The 27,399-nt window shown below is 38.7% G+C and overlaps 1 protein-coding gene across 6 annotated transcripts in view; it reads right to left on the reverse strand.

Moving 5' to 3' along the window:
• The window catches only part of CNOT1 (CCR4-NOT transcription complex subunit 1), an 82,668-nt gene that overhangs the window by 46,808 nt on the left and 8,461 nt on the right, over nucleotides 1-27,399 (reverse strand). For all 6 annotated transcript variants that reach the window (XM_043898628.1, XM_043898625.1, XM_043898630.1 and 3 more), the window contains exons 2-7: nucleotides 8,890-9,165; nucleotides 3,771-3,878; nucleotides 3,096-3,194; nucleotides 2,699-2,767; nucleotides 2,557-2,611; nucleotides 1,874-2,077 (exon numbers count right to left, since the gene is read on the reverse strand). In XM_043898628.1, the coding sequence (XP_043754563.1) occupies nucleotides 1,874-2,077; nucleotides 2,557-2,611; nucleotides 2,699-2,767; nucleotides 3,096-3,194; nucleotides 3,771-3,878; nucleotides 8,890-8,991 (637 nt within the window). In that variant the 5' untranslated portion in view covers nucleotides 8,992-9,165. The remainder of the gene's footprint in view (nucleotides 1-1,873; nucleotides 2,078-2,556; nucleotides 2,612-2,698; nucleotides 2,768-3,095; nucleotides 3,195-3,770; nucleotides 3,879-8,889; nucleotides 9,166-27,399) is intronic.

Consider the following 27,399-nt stretch of genomic DNA (forward strand, 5'->3'; position numbering starts at 1 on the left):
CTTTCACTCTTTAAAAGTCCCTTAAACCCGAGTCTTTTGCAAGTTCATACTCAGAGTTTATTCAGTTTTTTCCAACCCAGCTAGCCCAATCCAAACTGTGGCTTCAACACCAATGCTAAAATTTGAATGTTCCTTTGTCATATATAATGGTCATGAGTATATTTTCAGTTCTTTTAGACCCCATTATCTATTGATCAAGTCACACCCTATCAGTCCAGTTCAGTTGCTCAGTCATGTCCAACTCTTTGCTACCCCATGAATCACAGCATGCCAGGCCTCCCTGTCCATCACCAACTCCCAGAGTTCACCCAAACCCATGTCCATTGAGTTGGTGATGCCAGCCAACCATCTCATCCTCTATCATCCCCTTCTCCTCCTGCCCTCAATCCTTCCCAGCATCACAGCCTTCTCAAATGAGTCAGCTCTTCCCATCAGGTAGCCAAAGTATTGGAGTTTCAGCTTCAGCATCAGTCTTTCCAATGAACACTCAGGACTGATTTCCTTTAGGAAGGACTGGTTGGATCTCCTTGCAGTCCAAGGGACTCTCAAGGGTCTTCTCCAACACCACAGTTCAAAAACATCAATTCTTCAGTGCTCAGCTTTCTTTATAGTCCAACTCTCACATCTACACATGACCACTGGAAAAATGACAGCCTTGGCTAGACAGACCTTTGTGGACAAAGTAATGTCTTTGCTTTTCAATATGCTGTCTAGGTTGGTCATAACTTTCCTTTCAAGGAGTAAACATCTTTTAATTTCATGGCTGCAATCACCATCTGCAGTGATTTTGGAGCCCCCAAAAATAAAGTCAGCGACTGTTTCCCCATCTATTTGCCATGAAGTGATGGGACCGGATGCCATGATCTTAGTTTTCTGAATGTTGAGCTTTAAGCCAACTTTTTCACTCCCCTCTTTCACTTTCATCAAGAGGCTCTTTAGTTCTTCACTTTCTGCCATAAGGGTGGTGTCATCTGCATATCTGAGGATATTGATATTTCTCCCGGCAATCTTAATTCCAGCCTGTGCTTCCTCCAGCCCAGTGGTTCTCATGATGTACTCTGCATATAAGTTAAATAAGCAGGGTGCCAATATACAGCCTTGACGTACTCCTTTTCCTATCTGGAACCAGTCTCTTGTTCCTGTATATCACTATATAGTTCTATATATATATATATCCTCTATATATCACTATATATCACTCTAAATATCCTATATATCACTCTAAAATGTCACACAGAGCTAACTATCAATTCCCATGCAAGGAAGACATCAGAAACAATTGGTACATCCATGTCTCTTCATTTCACTGACAAGTGGAAAATTTCCTATTACTGAGAAAGTTAATGCAGTTTAAAAGTAAATTATATAAATGCTAAGAAAACAGTAACAAAAGTGAAAATGGATAGTGGCTAGTCCACTATAAGATTTGTTTTAAAGATTATCTCTAAAAGAAGGATCAGAGGAAGGAAGATGGCAACAATAGAACCAGGAGTTATCTTAGCACAACAATGCCAAGAAACAAAGAGGTAAAGTGGGTATATCAAAAGTGATCAATTTTTTCAGCCAAAAAGAACATGCCACAATACCGTAGTCTCTGTCTCCCATAAAAGGGAAAAAATCTGATCACATGGAAATACACCAAGTCCAAACTGAGATGGCGTGCTCTTTACTTTATACTGTTGCTATAACGAGGCTTTGATCACTTTTGTATTTTAAATTATAAAATACTCTCTTCCTTCTGAAAGATTACCAACTTAACAGAAAGGTAAATCACTTGTCTTCATTTGTATTCTAAAATCCTTTTGCCATGTGTGTTCATCCAAAGAAACCATCTTTTGTATCATCTTTTATAGGCTACAGACAGTCTTTTTACCTCTGCGCAGCGTCTTAAGAAAAGCGTCTATCTGTTCCTGTCCAACTCCAAAGGCTCCCTTCTGCCCAAAGAGGAGATGGGACAGGAGGAGGTGTAGGACCTCTATTGCTATATCTTGGAAGCCACCTTCCTGATTTCCACTGACGTCTGCGTCAATGTAAGAACGCAGAAGATCTGGAAGCTTCTGTTTGATAAACTGGGCAGCTAGAAGGTAAGGAAACAAACAAACAAAAAAATAAGCTATTTTTGCACCACAACAGGTCAGAAGTCACATACCATCAAAATGTAGATAGATGACCATCGTTTTCATTTACCAACTCACCCTTTACCCTCTATGTTTTCACAGCTCTAGCTGGCAGACATAAAATAAAAGACCAAATTGCCAAGGGCTTGGTGAGGGGGTAGAGAATTTTTGGATGGGTACAGAGCTTCAGTTTTTCAGAACAAAGAAGTTCCAGACATCCATTACACAACAATGTGAACACAGTTAACCCTACTGAATTATACATGTGAAAATGGTTATGAAGCCAAATTTTACTGTGTGTTTACTATATACACACACATAAAGGAGACCAAACAAAAATAATCTTACTCTCTAAACTATGGAAGTTCAAGATTCAGAAATCCACAGATTTTAAAGACTCTAACCTCACTACAGGATCTCACTACAGGAAAGAACTTACCAAAACCTCTGAGATCAGTGCTGGAAGAATTCAAGAGGGCAAGGCCAAAAATTACCTGAAATAAGAAGGGTCAGATTGACCAAAAAGTACAAATAGTTGTTTTATTTCTAATTCTGCCTATCTCTTTTCTTAAATCACTTACCTCTTGTACTTTGCTTAACTTGAGAACTTTACTCAGCTGGGCAAATAAGTGGGGTGCAGGCTTTAAACTCTGAAACAAACCAAACTTTATTTTAAAATAGGAACATACAATTTTCAGAAAACCTATAAAAGCATCTGTTCACCCAATTATGGTGCTGCATAGGAGTGATTAATCTGTAGTGAGGCTACGAACAGTTGTGGAACTGTGTTCTGACAAGATTAAGCCTTCATATGACCTGGTTTTATTAAGATTCTAATTACTATCAAACTACTTTGACTTTGTTAGAAAGCTATAAAAACCACCAAAGTACTTGAAGTTTTTTAATTAAAATATAAGATCAAGGATTAAGGCTTTTTTACAACATCTTAGGACTACTAAAAAGAAAAGGAATACCAACCTTCTGATAGTGCAATGGATTATCAATGGCATAGGACAGCGTCGAGATAAAATTTGGCTTCGTAATCAGTGACGCACACTCCTGAATCAGAAACTGAGTCTTTAAAAATAAAAAATAAAATTTCATTAGCACTCAGTCATCTTCTTGAACAAACAGAAGCAGCATTGCTCAGAACATTAAAGGGTAACCTGATACTGTATACTGTATATAAAAATCAGCTCTTTAAAAATCCCACTGAAACTACCAAAGTCCATCAACAAGAAGTTTTAACCAAAACCTCTGCAGGAGAACGTCCACTGACAAGGTAACCATAATATCATGTAATATCATGACAAACTGCTCCCAGGTTGAGAATCAAGCTATAGAACTCAATCTAGGACAAGAGATCTTCTTTCTGCCTGACTTACTTGTCAAGCAGGACTGCCCTACAGTCCCGCTTCCTTCAGGCAGGTCTCATTCCCAGTTCTCTAAGCCTGAATTGTGTAGCTATAATGGTCTGCAGCCAGGCAAGAGAAGAGAAGGACAAGAAAAGAAGTCCCTCTATCTTGAAGCCATTCAGCTAAGATTATTTCTGGATCCTATTTGTATGTGTGATCTGCTATGCAACTATGCCCAAAATGCAACTCAGGGAACAATCGGATCTAGGTGAATAGATACTGTGTAAGCCCCAAATACCTGATGAAAATCTTTGCCACTGCTTTTACCATCGCCACTGAAATCCACATGCGAAAATAGGCAGCGTAATAAATGCCTGTCTGCCTCAGGACCGTGCCGATTCACAATCTAAAAAGACCAAAAATACGAGTTTGTAGTCAAAACTGAGTGTTTTTTTTTTTTTTTTTAATTCACCTCTAGGACAACATCCCAAATTACGTAACTGTTCATTCTGGAATAAGAGCTCTAGGAGTTGAGATGGAGGTGCCAATATTTTGTGATTAAATATTTTTTAAGTGCTTCCTACAGGCACTAGCAGGAAAGAGAGAAAAAGAAAAACCATCAGGAATTAGCCCCACCCAATTGTGTGCTCTGAATCCCCTCTACACCAAAAACATCAAACAGCACAAATGACACACCGAGGCTGTAAGGCAACGATTTTTTGATGAACTGCACTCGCGGGAGCCTCACTTTTTCTGTCCATTGTTGTTTTTACCCTAAAGAGTATAACCTGAAATCTAACACAGCTGCAACTTTTATAATAATAGCCCTCAGGGAAAAGCCCTAAAGGAACTGATCTGATTATTAGTACTGGCCCTGAGCTTCTGGCTGTTGCTCAAACTTACCAATGCTATTCCCTCTAACAAAAAACTCCAGATATCTACAAATGGTTTGTATTCTCACTTCTTTAGGTTTCTGCTCTAAAGTCACTTCATCAGTGAGAGGTTTCCTAACTACCCTCCCTAAAATAGCAATATGACCTGCCATCATCACCCCTGACCCGGCTTTACTTCTCTCCATGGTACTTACCATCACCAGGTAATTTTCTATTTTCTACGTCTCACTAGACTATAAGTGAGTACTGGGAATTTATATAGCTGTGTTCATGTCATATCTAGTCAAGAAAAGAGCTTAGCACAATGTATATGTAGAGTAATCATCTGTCTATTAAAGAGCACATTAACAGACTCCATGAGCCAAAAGATTTGTTCTGGGTTTTTATTTTTTTTTTAATTTTTTTTTATGTTCTGGGTTTTTAGTGTATTATCTGTATGAATGCTTTGGATTACACTTTATTAAAAAAAAAAAAGGGCACCTATTCAACACAGTTTAACATATTGAAAAGAACATGAAAAATGTTTGCGGGAAACATAAAAGATTACTTTTAACAAAAAGACTTTAAGGACAAAATTGTCAAACTCCTAAGTAAAAGATGGTGAAACTAAGACTACTTTTTTTCCTATTCTAGCCTCTCATATTAAAAAAAAAAAACAAAAACCTTCAGCGACTTCCTTGGTCATCCAGTGGTTTAAGCATCTGCCTATCAATGCAGGGGACACAAGCTCAATGCCTGGTCCAAGAAGATGCCACATGCCATGGAGCCACTGACACCATGCGCCACAGCCACTGAAGCCTGTGCACCTCGACCTTGGGCCCCACAGCAGAAGCCGCCACAACGGCGGCCAGCACACTGCAACCAGACTTTCCACGCAGCAGCAAAGGCTCAGGGAAGGAAGGGGAAAATTGTTTTTTTTAATTTAAAATAGGGTCAAAGGACTTGGAAGCCAGTAAGAACATGCTTTCACTGGCCAAAGAGGATAATGTACGAATATCAATAATACTTTCAATGGATTCAAACACATCAAATATGTTAAAAAATACACAGATTTCTAATTTTAAAAAATCATTCATTGGTCTTATTTGGAGGCTAGGAAATAAGGCATTTTGAAAACTGGCAAACAGAATCAAGCCCTTCCTCTATATAAATCATACTTCAGGCAACCAGACAATTACAGGTGGTAAGGGGAAGTTTCCATTCACAGAACTATTTCAACTAATAAAAAATGCTAACAATTAGAATGTTACCACTTTGCAATCCTCAACAGTCAATGAATCCAGTCAATGAACAAAGTCTAACAAAAATCACAAAAATAGAGACGACTAGACATTATGACCCTCCTAATTAAATAAAGTACACACTGCCACCCATAAAATTGTCCTAAGGGAGGGAAAAACCGTAATCTGATTAAGCTCCCAAATTTAATTATCAATTTACAGGAAAGTAAAGAACATGTAAAATACTACCCTGGAAATGTAATCAGCAATATTCAGACAGTGGGTAACTACAGGACAATCTGATTTCTTTAACAGAATAACTGCAAGGGGAAAAAAAAAAAGGGAAGGATAAACCATAGACTTTAAAAGAGATTTAATAAAAATGCAACAAACTATGGAGGAGTGGTCCTGACTCAAGTCAACAGTTTTTGCTTTTTTTTTAAATGAGGCAAACTGAAAAAATGTTAATGTTAACTGGATATTTGATGCTTAAGAACTATTCTGCTAGGGGGAAAGGTTTGGAGGAGGATTGGGAATTTGAGAGTAGCAGGTGCAAACTATTGTACAGAATAGATAAACACATCCTACTGAATAAACATCCTATTCTATAACAGAGAATTTTATTCAGTATCCTGTAATAAAACAATAATGGAAAAGAATACAAAAAGTAATACACATAACTGAATCACTTTGCTGTACACCAGAAACGAACCAACACTGTAAATCTACTCTACTAACATTTAAAAAAAAAAAGACTTACTGAGCTTTTTTTTTTTTTTTTTAACCGAGCTTTTTATAAAAGATGTGATAATGGTATTGAGGTTAGGTTTATGGTGAGACATGAATGAAATTATGCCTGGGATCTGCTTTAAAACAACTGAAGAGAATGGGTTAGATGAAACAAGACTGGTTACAAAACCAGTCTGGTTTCAAATGAAACCAGATGACAGATTCATGGGAGTTCTATTATATCTACTCATGTGTGATTGAGATCATCTTTAACAAAACCTTAATAAACTTTAATTTTATTATTACACTTTATAAATGAAATAATCGAAATTTTACTAAAACTTTAAAAATTATATTGAGACTATCATTTAAAGAACAGTATAAAGTGTTTTTATAACAAAAATACTTTTAATGCAAACCAAAAATTACTCGAGTATTAAAAAGCTAAGTAGGAAAACCAGGCTTGATTTTATTTTTCTATATTTTACTTACATAGTACCTTTTAAAATATTTACTAATTTGTTTATTTGGCAGCACCGAGTTTTAGCAGCAGCATGAGGGATCTTTGCTCTTTAGTTGTGGCATGTTGGAGCTAGTTCCCTGACCAGGAATCGAACCAGGGCCCCCTGCGTTGGGAGTGTGGAGTCTTAGCCAATGGACCACCAGAAAGTCCTCATATTTTCTTTAATAATGACAACAAATATTTTCAAAGAAAATAACAACTATAGGAGTTACTCTCTAACGAACATAATAAATCCCTGACTAAGGGGGCAAATTAAATTCTCAAGTTGCTTTTTCACCTATAGCATAGTAATACTAGCTAGCTAATTCACATTTAGATGTTTTCTAAAGAAAATCTGATAAATATTCCTTCTTTCTACTTGTCAGCAGAAGAAAGAACAAAAGGAACACAATTCCAGTCAACCTATTTAAGCCACAACAAGTGAAAAGCGTTAGTCACTCGTTGTGTCCGACTCTGTGACCCCATGGACTGTAGCCCACCAGGCTCTTCAGTTCATGGAACTGTCTATGCAAGAATACTGGAGTGGGTAATTATTCCCTTCTCCAGGGCATCTTCTCAACCCAGGGACTGAACAAGGGTCTCCTGCATTGCAGGCAGGTTCTTTACTGTCTGAGCCATGGGGGAAGCCCCTAAATATTCATAAAAATAAATACTAGGCAGCTAAGAACTGCAGTAAGCCTTTACCTATCACCAAAGGAAATCCAGAGTCAAGAACTAGAACCCTGCTCCCATCCCAGTTCTAAATTTCTTACCATTCTCAAAGTAAAAGAGAGGGGGCTATCTGCAAAGGTACCAGTGAGGCCACACTTGTCTAAAGAAAATCTGTACACACTGAAACCCTCAGCCCAAGGCTAAAACCAAACATTCTAACATCGACGTTCAAAATTAACTACTAAATGATTTGTTCCTTCTTTCATTCTATTCAAATGCACCTGAACACTAAAGGTTAGATATAGGAGAGAGACTAAAGGACAGTCCCACACCTTGAGGTCTTTGGAGTAGAGAAGACGATCAAACCAATTATAATATACTACTAAGTTGACCACATAGAGCCTTGCTGGGGGAAACCCGGGCAGCACCACCGTATTTCCCACTTCAATGTAAAGCTGTAGGTGCCCCTGCAATCGGCTCCTTCCGTGTTCATCTAAGCTGCAATCATGTTACCCAAGAGCACATGTCTTCCTGACGCAGCCCTCAAACAACAACAACACAGATATAAAGGCCAAGCCATCTGGGCCCCCCAGGGGACCACTATGATATCCGTTCCAGTTCTCCCTGTGGAGCTGGCCAAGATTTTTACTGAGTTTCCACCACAGTTCTGAATTACCACATGACCCAGCAATTCCATTCTTTGGTATATACTCTCAAAATTTAAAATAAACATCCACCCAAAAATTGTAAATGAATGTTGATAGCCATAATATTCACAACAGCCAAAAACTGGAACCAAACCTAAATATCCAGATGCATGCTTCAACATGAATTAACCTTGAAAACTTATGCTAGTGAAAGAAGGCAGAAACAAAATGCCTCATATGGTACGATCCATTTGTATGAAATGTTCAGAAAGGCAAACCCATGGAGGCACAACGCAGGTTGGCGGTTGCCAGTGGCTGGAGGGAGGGCGAAATGGAAAGCAACGGCTAATGGATTCAGGTGTTTCCTCTTGGGGTGATAGGAACATTCTTGAGTTAGATGGCGATAGCCGAACAACTTTATGAATATACTAAAAACTAGCAAATTTTACATTTTAAAAGGATCAGTTTTATAGTTTGTGAAATATCTCTCACCTTTTTTAAGGCAGAAAAGAAAACAGAACCGACTAAAATGAAACAGACCAGATTTCCTAAGTTTTATAGGAAAATCAAAATCTGTGAATCCTAGAATTTTGAAAAAAGGAATGAAGTAAAATCTCTTCTGTATATTAAGCTGAAATCACTAGAAATAAGGGGCAAAGTTATTTTTCATGCAGCATACCCACATAAATTTCCAGTTTTCTTCACTGTATACTCATTCCTTTAATGAGGCTTGTTTTCTGACTAGTTTACTTACATGCTGTATTTCCTGCTGGCTGGCTCGGTAGTTTTTCTTGGTTAAATTGTCCACCAGGTAGCTGATTTGAGACAAGGCCAGCGAGAGCGAGTCAAGATTCATTGCTGGTTGGGGCGGAAGCAGGCGGCCGAGCCCGGCGCAAAATCACCATTATTCCCCTTTAGTCACCTCAGAGGCAGGCTAACGCTTTCTCTGGAATCAGCCTGTGTCTGCTGTCCGTACAGTGTCTTCAGTTCTTTTTTACCAGGAGCCTTACTCTGTTCTGAAACATGGCACCTGTTTAGAATAAAGAAATTATTAATTAGCTAAACTTTTATTAGGATTAAAAAAGGTTAAATAACCATCTCTCCATCTTAAGACCTGAAATACCACTAAGGACCTTTTAAAAAATTATGATGTCTCAACCATTACTGATAAAAAGATGCCAAATTTGAAAAATCAGGTGGGGCAGTATAAAAAGGAAATATATCCATCCTCTTCAATAAAGATTGTATTTTTAGCAAGATGTCCTATAACATGAGGCTTCTCTTTTAACAATTTCAATGATAATTTACACTACATCCTTTAGAAGCCACAAGAAAGTATTATCCTAAAATTAGGGCTTGTGGAAAGAAACATTCATCTGACATTCTCAATCCCTCTTCCCACACTATCTACAACTTATTTACAAGATTCCATTTATTCACCTTACTACTTATGTATTGCTTCAGAATCAGACAGTAGTTTGGTTTTAAACCTGTTTTTAGGATATATGTTTCAGTATTTGAACAGCTGACTTGAAAGTAAATTAAAGGCCCCAGAACCCAAATTCCTTCCTGCACTGTTCAAACTTTTCAGTAACAGAATTTAGGAAGGAAAGCTCAAAGCCGCAATATAGTTAAAATGACAGGATGCTTATCATTTTATTAATTCCAACCACCTGCTGAATCAGGAACTATTCTATATCACAACACACACAGGACTATTCCGTATCACAACCCAACACACACACACACACACCCCCACACCCACCCACCCAAGTTTTTAAGAATTCACCAAGCACCACTGCTGACACAAGAATCTTTGAATTCAAGGAGCTGAGCTTATCCACAGCTTCATAATCAGAAATCTGCTCATAACTTCATTACCACCAGAACTTACTATGTAAGGTAAAGGAAATTCATGAAGATTAAAAACCCCCTTGGTAAGGGCATTTAAACCTTTAATAACTTCTTAACAATGTAGAAAAACTACCCTGCTTTGTTCTGTTTTGTTTATACAAAGCAAAGATTCTACCTATGCTATTCTCCTCTACATCTTCCCGGAAAAAAAAAAAAACAAACCCAGTAAGAGAATCTTGGGGATGTGGCAAGGCATTTTTGTTTATTCTAAAGTAATACCATATAAGAAGACAAAGATAAACTGATGATATCTATCCATTATATGTAACTAACATGCTTGCTATAAATTCTTAGAGCAAGTTGTTTCCTTCATATTATGATGATGGCGTATTTCACCAAGATTGTTAACATTATTAACTCATACAACCTTTTCTGAAACTCAAATTGGCAATATTGTAAGGTGATTTTTGCATTACTCCGGAAACTATAATTTCACCATTAAGACTGTATCTTTTGATGTATATTACCTCAAGAACTCAAAGGAAATAGATTTTTAGTGAAATACTGTGTATCACAGCAAATAGAAAGTACAGCAAAAAGTAACTGCTTAAATATGAAGAAATACAAGAAGAAATAAATTATGGTATATTGAAACAAGGCAGCTGTTAAACAGAAATGAGTGTTTTTCCTCCATAGCTTAAGACAAAAAAAGGGACATGGATGGGAATTCCCTGGCAGGCCAGTGGTAAGAACTCTCACTGCCGAGGCCCAGGTTCCATCCCAGGTCAGGAAACTAAGACCCTGGAGGTGGGGGTGAGGACATGAAATTTTTGTTGAGTAAGTATTTAATAGCTACCTCTGAGTAAGAACGTAAAGTGTGGAAGACTATATATTTAGTTTCTAACATTGTTTTCTCACAAGTATATATTTTATTTTCCACCTTTCTTTTTCAAAGAAATGTTTAAAGAAAAGTGGGGGGAAATCCATCAGAATGGTTGGTAAGTTTAGAATAAGTAGATTACCTGAGATTTTGGTAAAATATCAGCCAAAGAAACTAGAGGAAAAATGAACAGAGCTACACATATATACCACTGGTTGTCTGAAGAATCTTCACATCTAAGCTAAACCAGGCAGCTTATATACAAGTCATTTCCAGAAAAAAAAATGTCCAAGAAACCATTCAGTACCCTCTCAAATTCAAAATACTCCAAGTCAGAAAATCCTTGGCTAAGATGCCTTCAGATAACATTATCATCAAAACTGTGTGAATAAAAGGGGTCAAAACAAGACATCTTTATTAAAAATCTAAAATGCTCATTTTGGGGGATTTCTCTGGCAATTCAGTGGTTAGGACCTATCACTTTCTTGCTGGGGGAAATCCACCACTGCATGGTCCCAGGGTCAATCCCTGGTCAGGGAACTAAAGGTCTTGCAAGCTGCTCAGTACAGCCAAATAATAACAGTAAAATAAAATGCTTGTTTTCAGTGGCAAGTATAAGTCAAAGTATTTTTAATTTTTATAAGTTGTGTTCAGTTAAAACTGTATTATTCAAGGTCTTTCCTGGTGGTCTAGTGGTTAAGAATCTGCCTCCCAACGCAGGGAACACACGTTCAATCCCTGGTCAGAGAACTAAGATCCCACACGCCATGGGGCAACTAAGCTCTCGAGCCACAACTAGAGCTCGCGAACACGGCAACTATCAAGACCTCACACTCTGGAGCTGTGCTCGGCAACAAGAGAACCCCTTAGGCTGCAACGAAAACCCAGTGGAGTCAAAATAACCCCAAAATTTGTATTATTCAAAGTATATTATTCACATGAACAGTAGTTACCTTACACTATATTGTTGTTTAGTTGCTAAGTCGTGTCCAAATCTTTTTGCAACCCCATGGACTGGAGCCCACCCAGATCCATGGGATTTCCCAGTCAAGACTATTGGAGCAGGTTGCCATTTCCTACTCCAGACGATCTTCCCAATCCAGGGATCGAACCAGCGTCTCTCTGCATCTCCTGTTTTGGCAGGTGGATTCTTTACCCCTAGCGCCACTTGGGAAGCAGGTTTACCTGTGGTACAGCACAAATCCAGGAAAGCAAGCGTTGACTGACCTTCCAAGAAAATGAATTCCTGCTTACTTTGGCACTTCAAGCTATATCTTCTCTTCTGACATGAGCTCCGTAACAAGGGTTACAACTTTTTCGCATTACTATCTAAAGACTACGAAGGAGGGAGTTCCCTGGCGGTTCAGGGGTTAGGACTTAAGTGTTTTCACTGCCGGAGGCCAGGGTTCAATTCCTGGGTTCAATCCTTGGTCCAAGAACTAAGATCCCAAAGCTGCAAGGCGTGGCCAAAAAAAAAAAAAACTGCTAAGGATAAAAATACTAGTGTAACACACGTTTCAACAAGTCAATCTTCACTGCACAAGCAAGTTAATGCATTAAACTAATGCCTAATTGAGCCCTCACTTTAATGAGATCTATTAGTAGAGTGACAACATCATTTATTAACCAAACAAGGATGATTCTGAAAATAAAGGGGTACCATTAACAATTTACATTAAGACAACAGGTATAAACTAGGACATGTGATCACCTTAGCCATCCAGAAGCCCTAGACAAACTGATCGGTCTCTCCAAGACACACTTTTGTTTATGTGTTTCTAAAATGCCACGTCACTGATCTCTTCCTTAGTCTCCTTTACCAGCCCTTCCTCTTCTGACTTCACAGTATTGGAATCTTTGGACTTCTCTACATTCACTTTCTTGATATACTTCAGTCTTACAGTGTTAAAAACTATATATAGCAATAACTTCTATAAATTCTATCTCCAACCCAAATTTCTCTCATATCTAGAACTGTATTATTTAATTTCCTAACGACACCTCAACTACAACGTGTTTGAAAATGAGCCCCTGAGATTTCCCTGGCAGTGCAGTGGTTAAGATCCGTGCTTCCAGTGAAGGGGCATGGGCTCGATCCCTGTACCTGTTTTCCCTATCTCAGTTGATACCAACTCCAGTAGTTACTCAGGCCAAATTCTTAGATTTCCCATTCACCGTAATCAGTCAAAAAATTCTTTTGGCTCTACTTATAAAATATATGCAGAATCCATTCATTTCTCACCACAGCTATAACCAAGAATCATCATCTCTCACTGGAATTACTATATTAACCTCCTAACTAGTCTCCCTGTTTCCACCCTTGCTCCACACCAGTCTATTCTCAACACAACAAAAAAGACTTTCCAAATATAAAACACTCAGGTCATCCTGTGCTCAAAACCCTCCAATGACTCAGAAAGGAAGCCTGAGCCCTTACAATGGCCTATGAATAAACACAGCTTGAGGGAACCTAGCCACTGGTACTGTTCTAGCCTTCTTCTTCACTCCCCTCTGCTCAGTTCCCTTGAGCTACAATGGCCCCCTTGCTGCTTCTCCAGCACTCTTCCCTTAGATTCCCCTGCCTGGAACCATCTTCTTCCAGATGCCAGTATGGCTAACTACTTCAAGTCTATACAAATGTCACCTTCTCAGTGAGTATCACCCTGTCAAAATTGCAATCGTCCCCCCACCAGTCTTTTTTTTTCCACATTATATCACCAAACATGGGTAACATATTTGCCTATCTCTTCATATGAAAGGTCCATGAAAGCAGTGATCTTAATTGTTTACTGTTCATCAACTTATTACAAGTACTACATGACCCATACAAGGAGTTCACTGCATATCTGAAAAACTATAAACTGAAGCTTAGGATTTTGCACTTATATTCCGACTCTACCAAAAGGTATGACAACCCACTGAAATTTTCCTAGTCAGAAGTACAATCACATGAGAGTAAATAATAGATAATTTTTAATTTAACTGCCTCAGTAGCTGCACTATCAAGTTGTTAAGACCCTTCCAATTAACCTTTAGCATCATAATGTGTATATAAATTGGGTCACAATGTCTTTATAGGCCATCTTTATTGAGACAAATAAGTGCAAAACAATAAAGTGTCTTTCAACAGCTTTCCATCAAAATGTTTAGATGTTAAACTATTTCAAGATCACTAAATCTGAGATTCTAAAATACTCCTCAGCTATATGAGATCTGTGGTCCAGGAGCATTTCATGTGCATGCATACGCAGTGCCTAGCTTTGGTCTCCATATATATCAGGGACTCAAATTGCTAAATAATTACTAACTTCAGGGACTTCTCCGGTGATACAGTGGCTAAGACTGCACACTCCCAACGCAGGGGGCCCAGGTTCAATCCTTGGTCAGGGAACTAGATCCCATATGCCGCAATTAACAGTTTGCAGGCCACAAGTAAGAATTTGAATGTTGCAACTAAAAAAGATCCCAAATGTCACAACTAGAAGATTCCACATGCTGCAACAAAGACTGTAGATCCCACATGTTGCCAACTAAGACTGGGTACAGCCAAATAAACAGCAAATTAATTTTTTAAAAATCTACCAAGGATAAAAGAAATCTACCATGGATACGGCTATGTAAAGATTAAAACGGCAACTTTGGAAGACAAAGACTGTTTAAGTGTATTCTTGGTATTTTTCCTAATATTAAAGATATTAGAAACAATATATGTATATATTACATATGTATATATACTGCTCAAAGTATACATGTATATTGTCTCTAGTATCTTTTATACACACACACACACACACACACATATAGCAGTAAAAGGATTATCTACATACATACAATGGAATCCCACCCAACATGTGAAATAGATATTTAAAATGTAGTTTTGCTATAAACATCCACTACACAGTGCAGAATGAAGAAAAGTTTCTAAAATGGTATGTAGAAGTCCAACTTATAAAAAATTATTTCACATTTTAACTGAAAAACACTATACAATATTACAAATTGTTTCCTGAACATCCAATCTAAGGAATACCAGGCAGTTGTGGTTTAGTTAATCCTTTAAGTGTTAAGATAAAAGAATATTCATGACACTGAGTGAGAAGCTGCAGTACTCTGAATAGCATGATGCCATCGCATAAACACACCTATGTTTACATGTGCAGAGAAAACAAGCTAAAGATTAACAGAGATTACAGAGAGGCTTTCATTTAAAATTCCATTTTTAAAAAATCCACAAGAAATCTATACACTTCACACATGTAACATAACATATACACAATATTATTCACTGCAATATTTATCATAGCAAAGAAATGGCCATGAGTTGGTGACTGGAGAATAAACATCTCGGATAATGTACAAAGTATTCTACTCTAAGTTTAAAGCTTTAATTCCTATAAATGCTACTTTTTATTTTGTATATATGCACACATAAACACAGTTGCTTTTTTTTTTTTTTTGCAAAAATACATGGAAAGATCAGCCATTAACTAATAAAAAGCTACTTAAGCTGGAGTGGGTGAGAAGTGGGTAGTAGACACAGGAATCAGAACAAAATTCACTGATTATACCTTTTATATGATTTTGACTTTTGAACCATTATTTACATGTTTGATATTTAATAAGAAAAAAACTAACACAAAGAATAAATGAACCTGAGTATCAAGCTGATAATAAAGAACACAGTAAAAACAAATATTTCAACTAACACAGTATCCTGAACATCCTTGATATAGAGTGGGATATATTTTTAAGGACAGAAAGAAATCAAAGAAATCTGACTCAACAGGTTTACAGTTAGCAGTAATACTTTATTGCAATTTTAAGCTACATTTATGTATTACTGGATACAGCAAATAAATGAATAGGAATCCAGAATGAGTACAGATCAATGTAGTAAAGATCAAAGTTTGGTTTGACAGAAAACACCAAAATTCTAAAAGCAATTATCCTTCAATTAAAAAATAAATTTTTTAAAAAGATAAAAGCTTAAAAAACCTGAAATATTTTATTTGAAATGTAAGTATCAACAGGAACTCATTTGAAAAGTTTCTGGGACTTCTATGGTGGCCTAGTGGTTGAAGACTCCATTCTCCCAGCAAAAGGGGCCCAAGGTTCAACCCTTGGCCAGGAAACTAAGTCCCACAGGCTGCAAACTAAAACCTACTGCCACTAGGTCTTAACTAAGACCCACATGCCACTAAGACCTAGTGCAGCCAAATAAATAAAAATTTCCCGAGTCTAATAAAATATATTAGATTGTACAATGCAAACTACAAGACTTTGTTGAAAGCAAGCATCAGAAAAACAATAGTAATAAACACGGGAAGGAAAGTGTTACTTAATACTGTTAAAATGTCCATGCAACCCAAAGCCATCAATAAATTCAACACAGTATCAAAATTCCAATGGCCTTTTCATAGGAAAAAAAAAAAATTCTAAAATTTGTATGTAACCCAAAGGATCCTGAATAGCCAAGGCAATCATAAAAAAGAACAAAATCAGGCCACAACAAAGTCAAAAGCTTCAGTATAACAAAAATAAATAAATAAATAAAATGAAAAGACAACCTATAGAATGGAGAAAATATCTGCAAACCATGTATCAAGAGGTTAATATCCAAAGTTTATAAAGAACTCATACAATTCAGTAAGAAAAACAAATATGACTTAAAAAAAATATTTAGGCTGTGGGAGTTATTTGTTGCAGCATCTGAAATCTAGTTTCCCAGGCTGAACTCCCACCCTGCACTGGGAGCTGAGTCTCAGCCACTGGACCACCAGGTTAAGTGCCAAATCTGATTTTAAAACAAGCAGAGGAGCTAAGTGGGACAAAGACGACACCAGAACAGCCAGCCAACAGTCAGAGTGCGAAGCATCGCTAATCCTTGGGGGAAATGCAAATCAAAACCAGGGCATCACCTCACATCTGTAAGGATGGCTATCAACAGGAAGACAAGGGTTAGCAAGGATGTGGAGAAAAGAGAAGCCCTGTATACTGCTGGTGGAATTATAAACTTGTTCAGCCACTATGGAGAACAATGTAGAGGTTCCTCAAGATATTAAAAATAAAACGACCATACAATCCAACAATCCCACTTGCATATACATCCAAAAGTAATGAAAACAGGTTATTTAAAGAGATATTTGTATCCTGTGTTTACTGCAGCATTATTCACAATAGTCAATATGGAAATAACTAAGTTTCTTGTCAACAGACAAACATGAAGATGTAGTACATACAGTGGATCCTTGAAAGACACAGGCTTGAACTGAGTGGGTCCACCAAACAAAGGTTTCACAAAGGTTTTTACACTAAGTATGTACTATGGCACTATATGATCTGTGGCTGGATGCCAAACTGCACATACTGAACCAACTACAAAGTTATAGGTGGGAATTCATGCCCCTAATTCCATAATCATTCAAGGGTCAACTCTATATACAATGGAATTCTCTTTAGCCATGAGGGGGAAAAATATCCTGCCATTTGTCACAATGTGGTTGGGTCTGAGAACATTATGCTAAATGAGATAAGTCAAAGACTATGACTTCCCTTCTATGTGGAATCTTTAAAAAAAAAAACCAAAAACTACCATCAAACTTATACAGAGAACTGATAACTGACTGATGGTTGCCAGAGGTGTATGCATTAAGTATGTGAAGGTGGTCAAAAGGTACAAGCTTCCAGTTACAAAGTTTAAGTCCTGGGGATATAATATACAACATGCTGACTATAGTGATTAATAGAATAAATCTGAAAAGTCAGGAAAAAAGGAAAAAACAGCTTTAACAACTATATGTAATAATAAACATTTAGATTTGTGATCATTTTTAAATATTTGCAAATTTCAAATCATTTTGATGTATGCCTGAAATGATTATGTTGAGTATAACTCAATAAAAAATAAGTTAAAATGTTAAAAAAACCAAACTTGAAAAAACATAATGGAATGGTGGTTACCAGGGGGTGAGGGAATGTATGTTTAAAAGGTACATACTTGCAACTAGCAAATAAGTCCAAGGGATCTAATACACAGTACAGTGATTATGGACAACAAAACTGTATAATAAACATTAAACTTATTAAGATAGTAATTGTTCTCACCATAAGAAGAAATAATTATATGATGTTGACAGATGTATTAGCTAACATTACAAAGGCAATCATATTACATTATAAATGTAACAAACCAGTATGTTATACACCTTAAACTTACAATGTTATATATCAATTCTGTCTCAATTTCTAAAAAGCCCTAGAAACAATGATACCCCAGAAGCAATGAGCTCATCTAAATTCTGGATCTTGGTTTCTAAATACTAAGAAGAATCAAGATTCCTTGGAGATATGACTAATTCCAGGATTTTTAAACAAGGAAGACGCAAGGTGAGTTTGGATCATCCTGTGACAAAAATGGGAAACACTCAGAAGTTTCAGGCAGATAATGTCAGAAAGACACAAGAGCCAATTAAAAGGACTGTTACTAATGCTAGGTCTATTTGAGCACCAGAAGGGACTTATGAACAATGCCTCTATAATTTACCCCAAATGCCACATCACTGAAATGCTTAAGGGAACAGAACATGGAACACACATTTCTGAATCCACACTGGTGATCAAATTTACTTTCGGCAGCCACAAATTTATGAATTCTAAGTCCTTCATGTGTGCAGATGAAAATAAAATCAGTTAAGCATTCTGACATAATTAGAAGATTAAATGAAAATATGTTATCTAACCTGTAATTGCAGTAAGCTACTATGTGTAAAAGTTCCTTCCAATAAATCATAGGGTAAAAAAAAAAATTACCTATGAATATAACACAGGGAATGAGAATTCCTGAATCCATGATTACACTTAAAGAGAAAGGATAAGATGTACCTCCTACAGAAAGGTGCTAACAAATTTTAAAAGTATAAAAGATTAAGTTACCATTTTGTAATACCCCTCTGCCCAGTATAAAAACTGATTCAGGCAAGAATCACCAAGAGCATAGGGCTTCCCAAGTGGCTCAGCGATAAAGCATTTGTCTGCAATGCAGGAAATTCGGGTTTGATTCCTGGGTCAGGAAAATCCCAGAGAAGGAAATGGCAACCCACTCCAGTCTTCTTACCCAGAAAATCCCATGGACAGAGTAGTCTGGCAGGCTATGCGGTCCATGGGGTCATTAAGAGTCAGACACAACTGAGCATGCACACAAACATGTGCCAAAAAGTCTTAATTTGTAGCAGATAAATGCTGAAACATTTGTGATCAAATACTTCAGTAAAAATATAGAAATGTAGAGAAAAGAAACATGGCAGAATGTTAACCTGAATCTAGGAAGATGTTACAGGGTTGTTCACTGTACTGTTCTTTTTTCTGTACATGTGAAAAGTTAGTTAAGTCGCTCAGTCGTGTCCAACTCTTTGCGATCCTGTGGACTGCAGCCCACCAGGTTCCTCCATCCATGGGATTCTCCAGGCAAGAATACTGGAGTGGGTTGCCATTTCCAAGAATTTTTCTTAACAAAACTGGGGATTACCTTCATAATTAAAAGTAGGAATTATTAGCACATGATGTTGAATTATTTTTAAAAATTCAAAATTTAAAGTCATTAAGACCAGTAACTACATGTAACAAAAGGATAAATGACCTTGAATAAGTGACTGAACATATATGCTTCCCCCTCCCCATTTGTAAAATTAGGCCTCAGCTATACTGTGTGTGTGTGTATCTGCAGTATTCAAAATTCCTGAATTCCTAGGGCTTCCCTGGTGGCTCAGTGGTAAAGAATTTGCCTGCCAATGATGCACGAGACATGGGTTCAATCCCTAATTCCGGGAGATCCCACCTGTCAAGGAACAATTAAGTCCATTTGCCACAACTATTGAGCCTGTACGCTCACTCTCTCCAGTAGCTCAGCTGTGTTCGACTCCTTGCGGACTACATGGACTGTAGCCCACCAGGTTCCTCTGACCATGGAATTTTCCAGGCAAGAATACTGGAGTGGGTTGCTATTTCTTCCTCCAGGGGATCTTCCCAACCCAGGGATGGAACCCCCATCTGTACTTGCAAGGGGATTCTTTACCACTGCACCACCTCTCAGCTACACCAAAGCTTTCCCAAAAGGGTTTATCTTTAAGGGGTAGAAGGTATAGCAGAGATAAGGATCTCCTAAGCACTCATGGGAACAACGGAAGGTGCCCATCACAAGCACAGTACATGATGCTCTTTCACCTCAACATCAGCTTTAACAGCTAACTGAAAAGTAAGCGACTGTCAATCTTTTCAGTGGAGCTGCCGGAGAGGTTTACATACCATACGCCAAGAAGGGCAGACAGGCAGACCAAGCTGTGACCGACTGGTCTCAGCGGTGATATGGTGAAGCTGAGTCGTTGGCTCCTGGCAGGAGCAACTGAAACCCTTTAATCTCTTGTCTTCTCTGTTCAGATGGCATCCAAGACAGCTGCAATGCTGCTATGCACACAAATTCTCAAATTAAAGCTACATCTTTACGTTTACATCGTTGTTTTTAATGTTGGGCTCAAAATATATTCACATTTTTCTCAAAGTCAGTACTAAATAAAAAGGACAAGCCTTTATCTTTAAGCACTTTAACTTAAAATTTTTGAATGTCTTGGAAAAAAATGCTCTGAATGTATCACATATTTACGCAAATGAAACTTCTTGCTGATGATGATTGTCAGTAATTTGGAGATTATTAAAGTATGTGTAGGTCTTTCAAGCATAAAACCAACATAAATCTTACTAGAGAAACAAGATCAAGTTCATTAAACTTTGAAAATATTTTTAATTGGAAAGTTTCACTATTATTATTCCTTATTTTATCAGGATTATACAAAATGTCAAATGATTCTTTTGCAGTTTACTCCATTATACTACACCATAAGAATCATCTTCTAGAGATGGTCTTCCTATTAATTCACTGTTGAGCCTACTACCCATATACCATGTGCATACTTTAGATGCTACAGAAAACACAAAAATAAACACTGATCTCAAGGGGCTTAACAGAATACAGAATTTACTGCAACGCTTGCAACAAGGCAATTGTATGTAAGGAGTGGGAGGGGGGAAAAAAGCAGTATTTAAAATGTTGATTCCTGGGGCTTCCCTGGTGGCTCAGTGGTAAAGAATCTGCCTGCCAATGCAGAAGACATGGGTTCAATCCCTGATTCAGAAAGATCCCACATGTCGAGAAACAAATCAGTCCATCTGCCACACAGCTATTGAGCCTGTGCTCTAGAGCCCGGGAGCTGCAACACTGAGCCCACGTGCCACAACAGAAGCCCACACACCCCAGAGCCTACGCTCCACACAAGAGAAGCCACCACAATGAGAAGACTGCACACCACAACTAGAGAGTAGCCTGCACATCAAAGTAGACCCAGCACAGCCAAAAATAAATAAAATTCTTTTTTAAAAATTCCTGGGAATTCACGGGCAGTCCAGTGGTTAGGACTCCAAGATTTCACTGCTGCGGGCCCAGGTTCAGTCCCTCATCAGGGAACTAAGATCGTGCAAGCTGCATGGCAGGGCCAAAAGTGAGGACTCCTAAGCATCACCTTACACCAAGAGTCAAAATCTTTGGGGAAAGAGAACAGAATACTGCATACAAAACCACAGATTTTACAAATAGCTCTGGGATTAGTTTAAGAAAAGTATAACTTGACACACTCTGTTGTTTTAACATAAGGGAAGTCCCTCCCACTGATTCCTTTTTTGGCTACACCAGAGACATCTCTGTAAAGATAACTTGGTTATTCACAGCAGAGGCCAGCAACCTTCATAGTATCATCTAACTTGCTTGCTCTAGGTTTAAATATGGTATCAATAGGTACTTTGAGTTCAGTTAAGTCGCTCAGTCGTGTCCGACTCTTTGGGACCCCATGAATCGCAGCACACAAGGCCTTCCTGTCCATCACCAACTCCCGGAGTTTACTCAAACTCATGTCCACCGAGTCGGTAATGCCATCCAGCCCCATCTCATCCTCTGTCGCCCCCTTCTCCTCCTGCCCCCAATCCTTCCCAGCATCAGGGTCTTTTCCAACGAGTCAACTCTTCGCATGAGGTGGTCAAAGTATTGGAGCTTCAGCATCAGTCCTTCCAATGAACACCCAGGACTGATCTCCTTTAGGATGGACTGGTTGGATCTCCTTGCAATCCAAGGGACTCTCAAGAGTCTTCTCCAACACCACAGTTCAAGAGCATCAATTTTTCGGCACTCAGCTTTCTTCACAGTCCAACTCTCACATCCATATATGACCACTGGAAAAACCATAGCCTTGACTAGACGGGCTTTTGTTGGCAAAGTAATATCTCTGCTTTTTAATATGCTATCTAGGTTGGTCGCCAGAGGTCACGGGTGGCGGCCGAGGGGAGCAACCCCCCGTCCAAGGAGCAGTGGCTGTGCGGTTGCAAGAGGGCCGAGAGGAGCTACTCCACATTCAAGGTCAGGAGGGGCGGTCATGAGGAGATACCCCTCATCCAAAGTAAGGAGAAGCTGCTGTGCCTTGCTGGAGCAGCCGTGAAGAGATACCCCACTTCCAAGGTAAGAGAAACTCAAGTAAGAGGGTAGGTGTTGTGAGGGGGCATCAGAGGGCAGGCACACTGAAACCATAATCACAGAAAACTAGCCAATCTGATCACAGGACCACAGTCTTGTCTAACTCAATGAAACTAAGCCATGCCGTGTGGGGCCACCCAAGACGGTCAGGTCATGGTGGAGAGGTCTAACAGAATGTGGTCCACTGGAGAAGGGAATGGCAAACCACTTCAGTATTCTTGCCTTGATATCCCCATGAACAGTATGAAAAGGCAAAATGATAGGATACTGAAAGAGGAACTCCCCAGGTCGGTAGGTGCCCAATATGCTACTGGAGATCAGTGGAGAAGTAACTCCAGAAAGAATCAATGGATGGAGTCAAAGCAAAAACAATATCCAGTTGTGGATGTGACTGGTGATAGAAGCAAGGTCCGATACTGTAAAGAGCAATATTGCATAGGAACCTGGAATGTTAGGTCCATGAATCAAAGCACATTGGAAGTGGTCAAACAAGAGATGACAAGAGTGAATACCGACATTCTAGGAATCAGCGAACTAAAATGGACTGGAATGGGTGACTTTAACTCAGATGACCATTATATCTACTACTGTGGGCACGAATCCCTCAGAAGAAATGGAGTAGCCATCATGGTACTTTGAGAAGCCGCCCGCAAAAAAGCCAAATAGACTAGGCCCAAGGCTATCAGGTTTATTGAACCCCCAATTTCCACTATTAAAAACACACAGAATTCTTAGGTATACTCTATTAATATCAAAGTCTGACCTTGAAAATTCTTCTCTTACTTTTTTTTTAGGCTCTGCCTGTGATAGGCTTTTTTTAATCGGAGGATAACTGCTTTACAATATTGTGTTAGTTTCTGCCATAAATCAACATTAATCAGTCATAGATACATATATGTCCCCTCCCTCTTGAACTCCCATCCCACCCCTCCAGGTTGTCACAGAACACCAGTTAGCATCATTCGGCAAATTCCCACTGGCTATTTACATATGGTAGCTAACTCATTAGAAAAGACCCTGATGCTGAGAAAGACTGAAGGCAGGAGGAGAAGGGGACGACAGAGGACAAGATGGTTGGATGGCATCACCAACTCAATGGACATGAGTTTGAGCAGGCTCCAGATGATGGACAGGGAGGCCTGGAAAGCAGCAGTCCATGGGGTGGCCAACAGTCAGACAGCACTGAACAGCAAAGGTCTGTTTCATGTTACTCTTTGAATTGTCCCTCCCTCTCCCTCCCTGACTGTGTCTACAAGTCTGTTATCCTAGCCAAGTCTTTAAAAGTAGCATTCTGACTAAAAGAGGCTGAGTTGAGCCTTCTTTTCTCATTCCTTTCCTTCAATTATGAAAATGTTCTCCAACGCACAGTTCAATATGGCAGCTACGAACATGCGGCTACTGAAATGTGACTAGGGACAAAAAGGCTGATTTTCTAAAATTTTACTTAATTTTAACTCATCTTAGTACAAAATTAGGGACTTCCCTGGCAGTCCACCCGTTAAAATTCTACACTTCAAATGCAGGGGGCTCACGTTCGATCCCTGGTTGGGAAACTAAGTTCCCCTGTGCTGCACACAGCCGTATGAGGGTGATGCCACCATCCTGGACAAAGCTGTAAAGTCCTATGGCCCATATAAATCAGGGTAAGTATCTACTCTAGCATCCAGAAGCAACCAATACTAATTTTCCCAGATGTCCCACTTTTCACTTTGGTTTCCTTAAGAGAGCTCACTTCATGACCAACTAAACCCTTATTGTTCTCGTTCAGTTGCTAAGTTGAGTCCAACTCTTTTCGATCCCATGCACTGTAGCCTGCCAGGCTCTTCTGTGCAATGGATTTTCCCGGCAAGAATACTGGAGTTGCCATTTCCTTCTGTAGGGGAGCTTCCCGATCCAGGGATCAAACCCGCCCTAACTTAAAATATATATCCTGATTTAATATTTCTCCAGTAGGCAGGGACTCTAGGTTTACTGTGTACAGCTCCAAGTCATTCATCCAAAATGTTGGCTCACTTATTAAAATTCTAGTTATAATTACTGTGTACCTAATAGGATAACTTATAGAAGCATAATCACAACAAATACTTTAATATCAGAATTATTCTAAGCATTTTACCTACAGCTGACCCTTAAACAAGGGTTTGAATTGAGAGGGTCCTCTTATATGTGGATTTTTGTTCAATACATACATACTACAGTACCACACCCAAAGCTGGTTAAACCTACAGATAAAAAGAGCCAACTGTAAAGCTGCCCATCAGTTTTTTATTGCAATGGGGTTGGTGTCCCAACTCTCACATTGTTCAGGGTCAACTATGTCAGTTTATTTAAACCTGGTAACTTGTTGAGGAAGACACTATCCCAACTTCATAGAGAAATAGCTGAACTTGCAGATACTAAGTAGAAGAATCATGAGAATACGGTAATAACAGGGCAGGAGATACAGGATTTACAAAACACAACTTGTATTATAACTTCCAAATAAGTATTTTAAAGAACCTAATTGTTTTAATGCCATTTCCTGATGTAAGTATTGCCATTCTTACAGAAAGTGATGAATAAGAGCTTCAGCATATGCTGCACAGTGAGGCCAAAAAGAAAAAAAGCAGGATAGATAACTAAACTTGAATTTCAGATAAATAATACATCATATTAAAAAAAGAGAGAGACGTTTAGGCCCCTAAGCCCACTATCCCTGCACTTTGTCTTTTAATTGATTCCTTTTTCATCCAGGAAATGACCAACTCTTTAAAAAACTTACTGAGAACTGCCTGGGTATCCACCAAAAGGGCACTGGTTAAGCAAATCAAAAAAAAGGAAAATTATGTAACACTAAAAAAAGAGTTACTTAGAAAGACTGGAAATATCTATTAGGGGATAAAAGCAAGCTACATGTGTGTATATGTCCTTATATGCAGACTATCTAGAAGAATACAAACAGTAACCATACATGAAAAGTTAGATGAAAGAAGCTAAGATGGGAATTAACTTTTTTTCCCACTGATAAAAAAGTAATTTTCAAAAACAAAATTTAAGGTCAATAAAAGTTTTTGCATATTCCAAGATTCTCTATACAAAAACCCCAATCTACAAAGGTCTGAACCTCATTCCCTGTGCAGAAAAGAGTAAATTTAACAGAGAAGGCCTGAGACTGCTTCTCCTTAGGAAGACTTGCCAAGTTGGCTCTTGGCCGTTGTCAGTACTTGGATTTTGAGAGAATTCCCACTCCCAGAATGAGGCTCATTGTGCCTAAACTGTACCCAAAAATGTGGCTTATGCTGAACAGCTGTTTTCCCTCTGGGAACCTAGAATTTTCCTATGTGGTAGGCAGAAGGTGCCTTCATGACCAACCGAGGCACTGAGTCTCTATGAGCTTCCCTGCCAGGCGACATTTCATACACATGTGTTGTCCCAAGTGCTGGAGGAATGAAGTGAGTCCTGTGTGACTCCCACTGGGAGAGGCTCAGGCACGGGAGAACAAGCCCGAGTTTTCTCTGGCTGTTGTTTAGTCACTAAGTTGAGTCCAACTCTTTTCCAACCCCAAGGACTGTACCCCAGCAGGCTCCTCTGTCCACGGGATTTCCCAGGCAAGAATACTGGAATGGGTTGCCATTTCCTTCTCCAGGGGATATTCGTGATCCAGGGATCAAATCTGCATATCCTGCATTGGCAGGTAGACTCTTCAGCATGTTTGCTTTCCTGATTTTGCTGTGTATCCTTTTGCTGTAATAAATCACAGCCCTGAGTAGAGTCATATGCCAAGTCCTGTGAGTCCTTCTACTGAATTACCGGACACCCACCTCCCAACACATTCATTCTGTTACTAGGCGAGAAGTGCCTTCTGAAGGTAAGTGGACTCAATTTGTGGGTCTCTTCTCTAGAATGTGCAGAATCCATTTCAGAATTTTACATTTTATCATAAAGACAATTCTGGAAGCTATTTGGATTGGCTTAGATATGTTTTAGGGAAGAAGGAAGTGAGAGTCTGGTTAAATGCTCACCAAATCTGTTTTCTCTTCCTGGCTCAATACCTAGACTTATTTTTCAGGCTCCTGCACAGGTGTGGCAAACAGACTAAGCTCTACCCAATGAAATGTAGGCCAAAAATGGTATCAGCCACTTCCAGAGCCAGTCCATAAAACCTCATACGCATGCTCCTCTAGTTAGTTCTTTTATCAACTGCCAGGTCAATGAATAGAACTCCCAGCACCTAGAGGAAGGTGGCATCACAAGATGGAAGGAGCCTGGGTTCTTCAATTACTACTACACAGAAGGCAACCTAAATGAACACTCTCAATTAAAGTTACAAATGTCTACCCTGCTAAGCCACTAATATCTTGGGGTTGTTAGTTACAATGTTAGCTTGCTCTGCCTACTAACAGACATGAATGGGTGAAATTAAAAGTTATTTTTGACAATGTGAAAAACTGAGAAGTCAGAAATTAAGGCTATCAGTGAGAAAAAGAAGTGAATGCATTCAAGAGGGAACTACAAGGACTCTAACTGGAGGAAAAGGAAAGAAGTGAAGAAAGAAGAGGAATCAAATATTCACCTTTCTAGACTAAGCACCTGAGTTCCACTTACTCCTGACATGAAACAACTGAGGAAGAAAGTGTGAAGGGCAAGAAAGATAATGAGGAATGTCTGGAGTGAGGCATACACATGAAATCCACTGGACAGCTGGAGTTACAGCCAGGAGCACATCAAGTGTGGGATGCAAATAACAGATCTCAGAATCATCAACATATAGATGATAGCATGGGAGAATTACAGAAATGAGCATAAAACAGGCCTACCGAGAGTCCTAAGGAAGCTCAGCACTTATGGAAAGGTTAAAAAAAGAACTACATATGATCCAGCAATTTCACTCCCAGGTATGTATCAAATGAAAACTAGAACTCTAATTTGAAAAGAAACATATACCCCAACGCACACTGCAGCATTATTTTTTTTTTTGCAGC

The sequence above is a fragment of the Cervus elaphus genome, chromosome 4 (genome assembly GCF_910594005.1).
Source record: "Cervus elaphus chromosome 4, mCerEla1.1, whole genome shotgun sequence".
In the NCBI taxonomy this organism is placed as follows: Eukaryota; Metazoa; Chordata; class Mammalia; order Artiodactyla; family Cervidae; genus Cervus; species Cervus elaphus.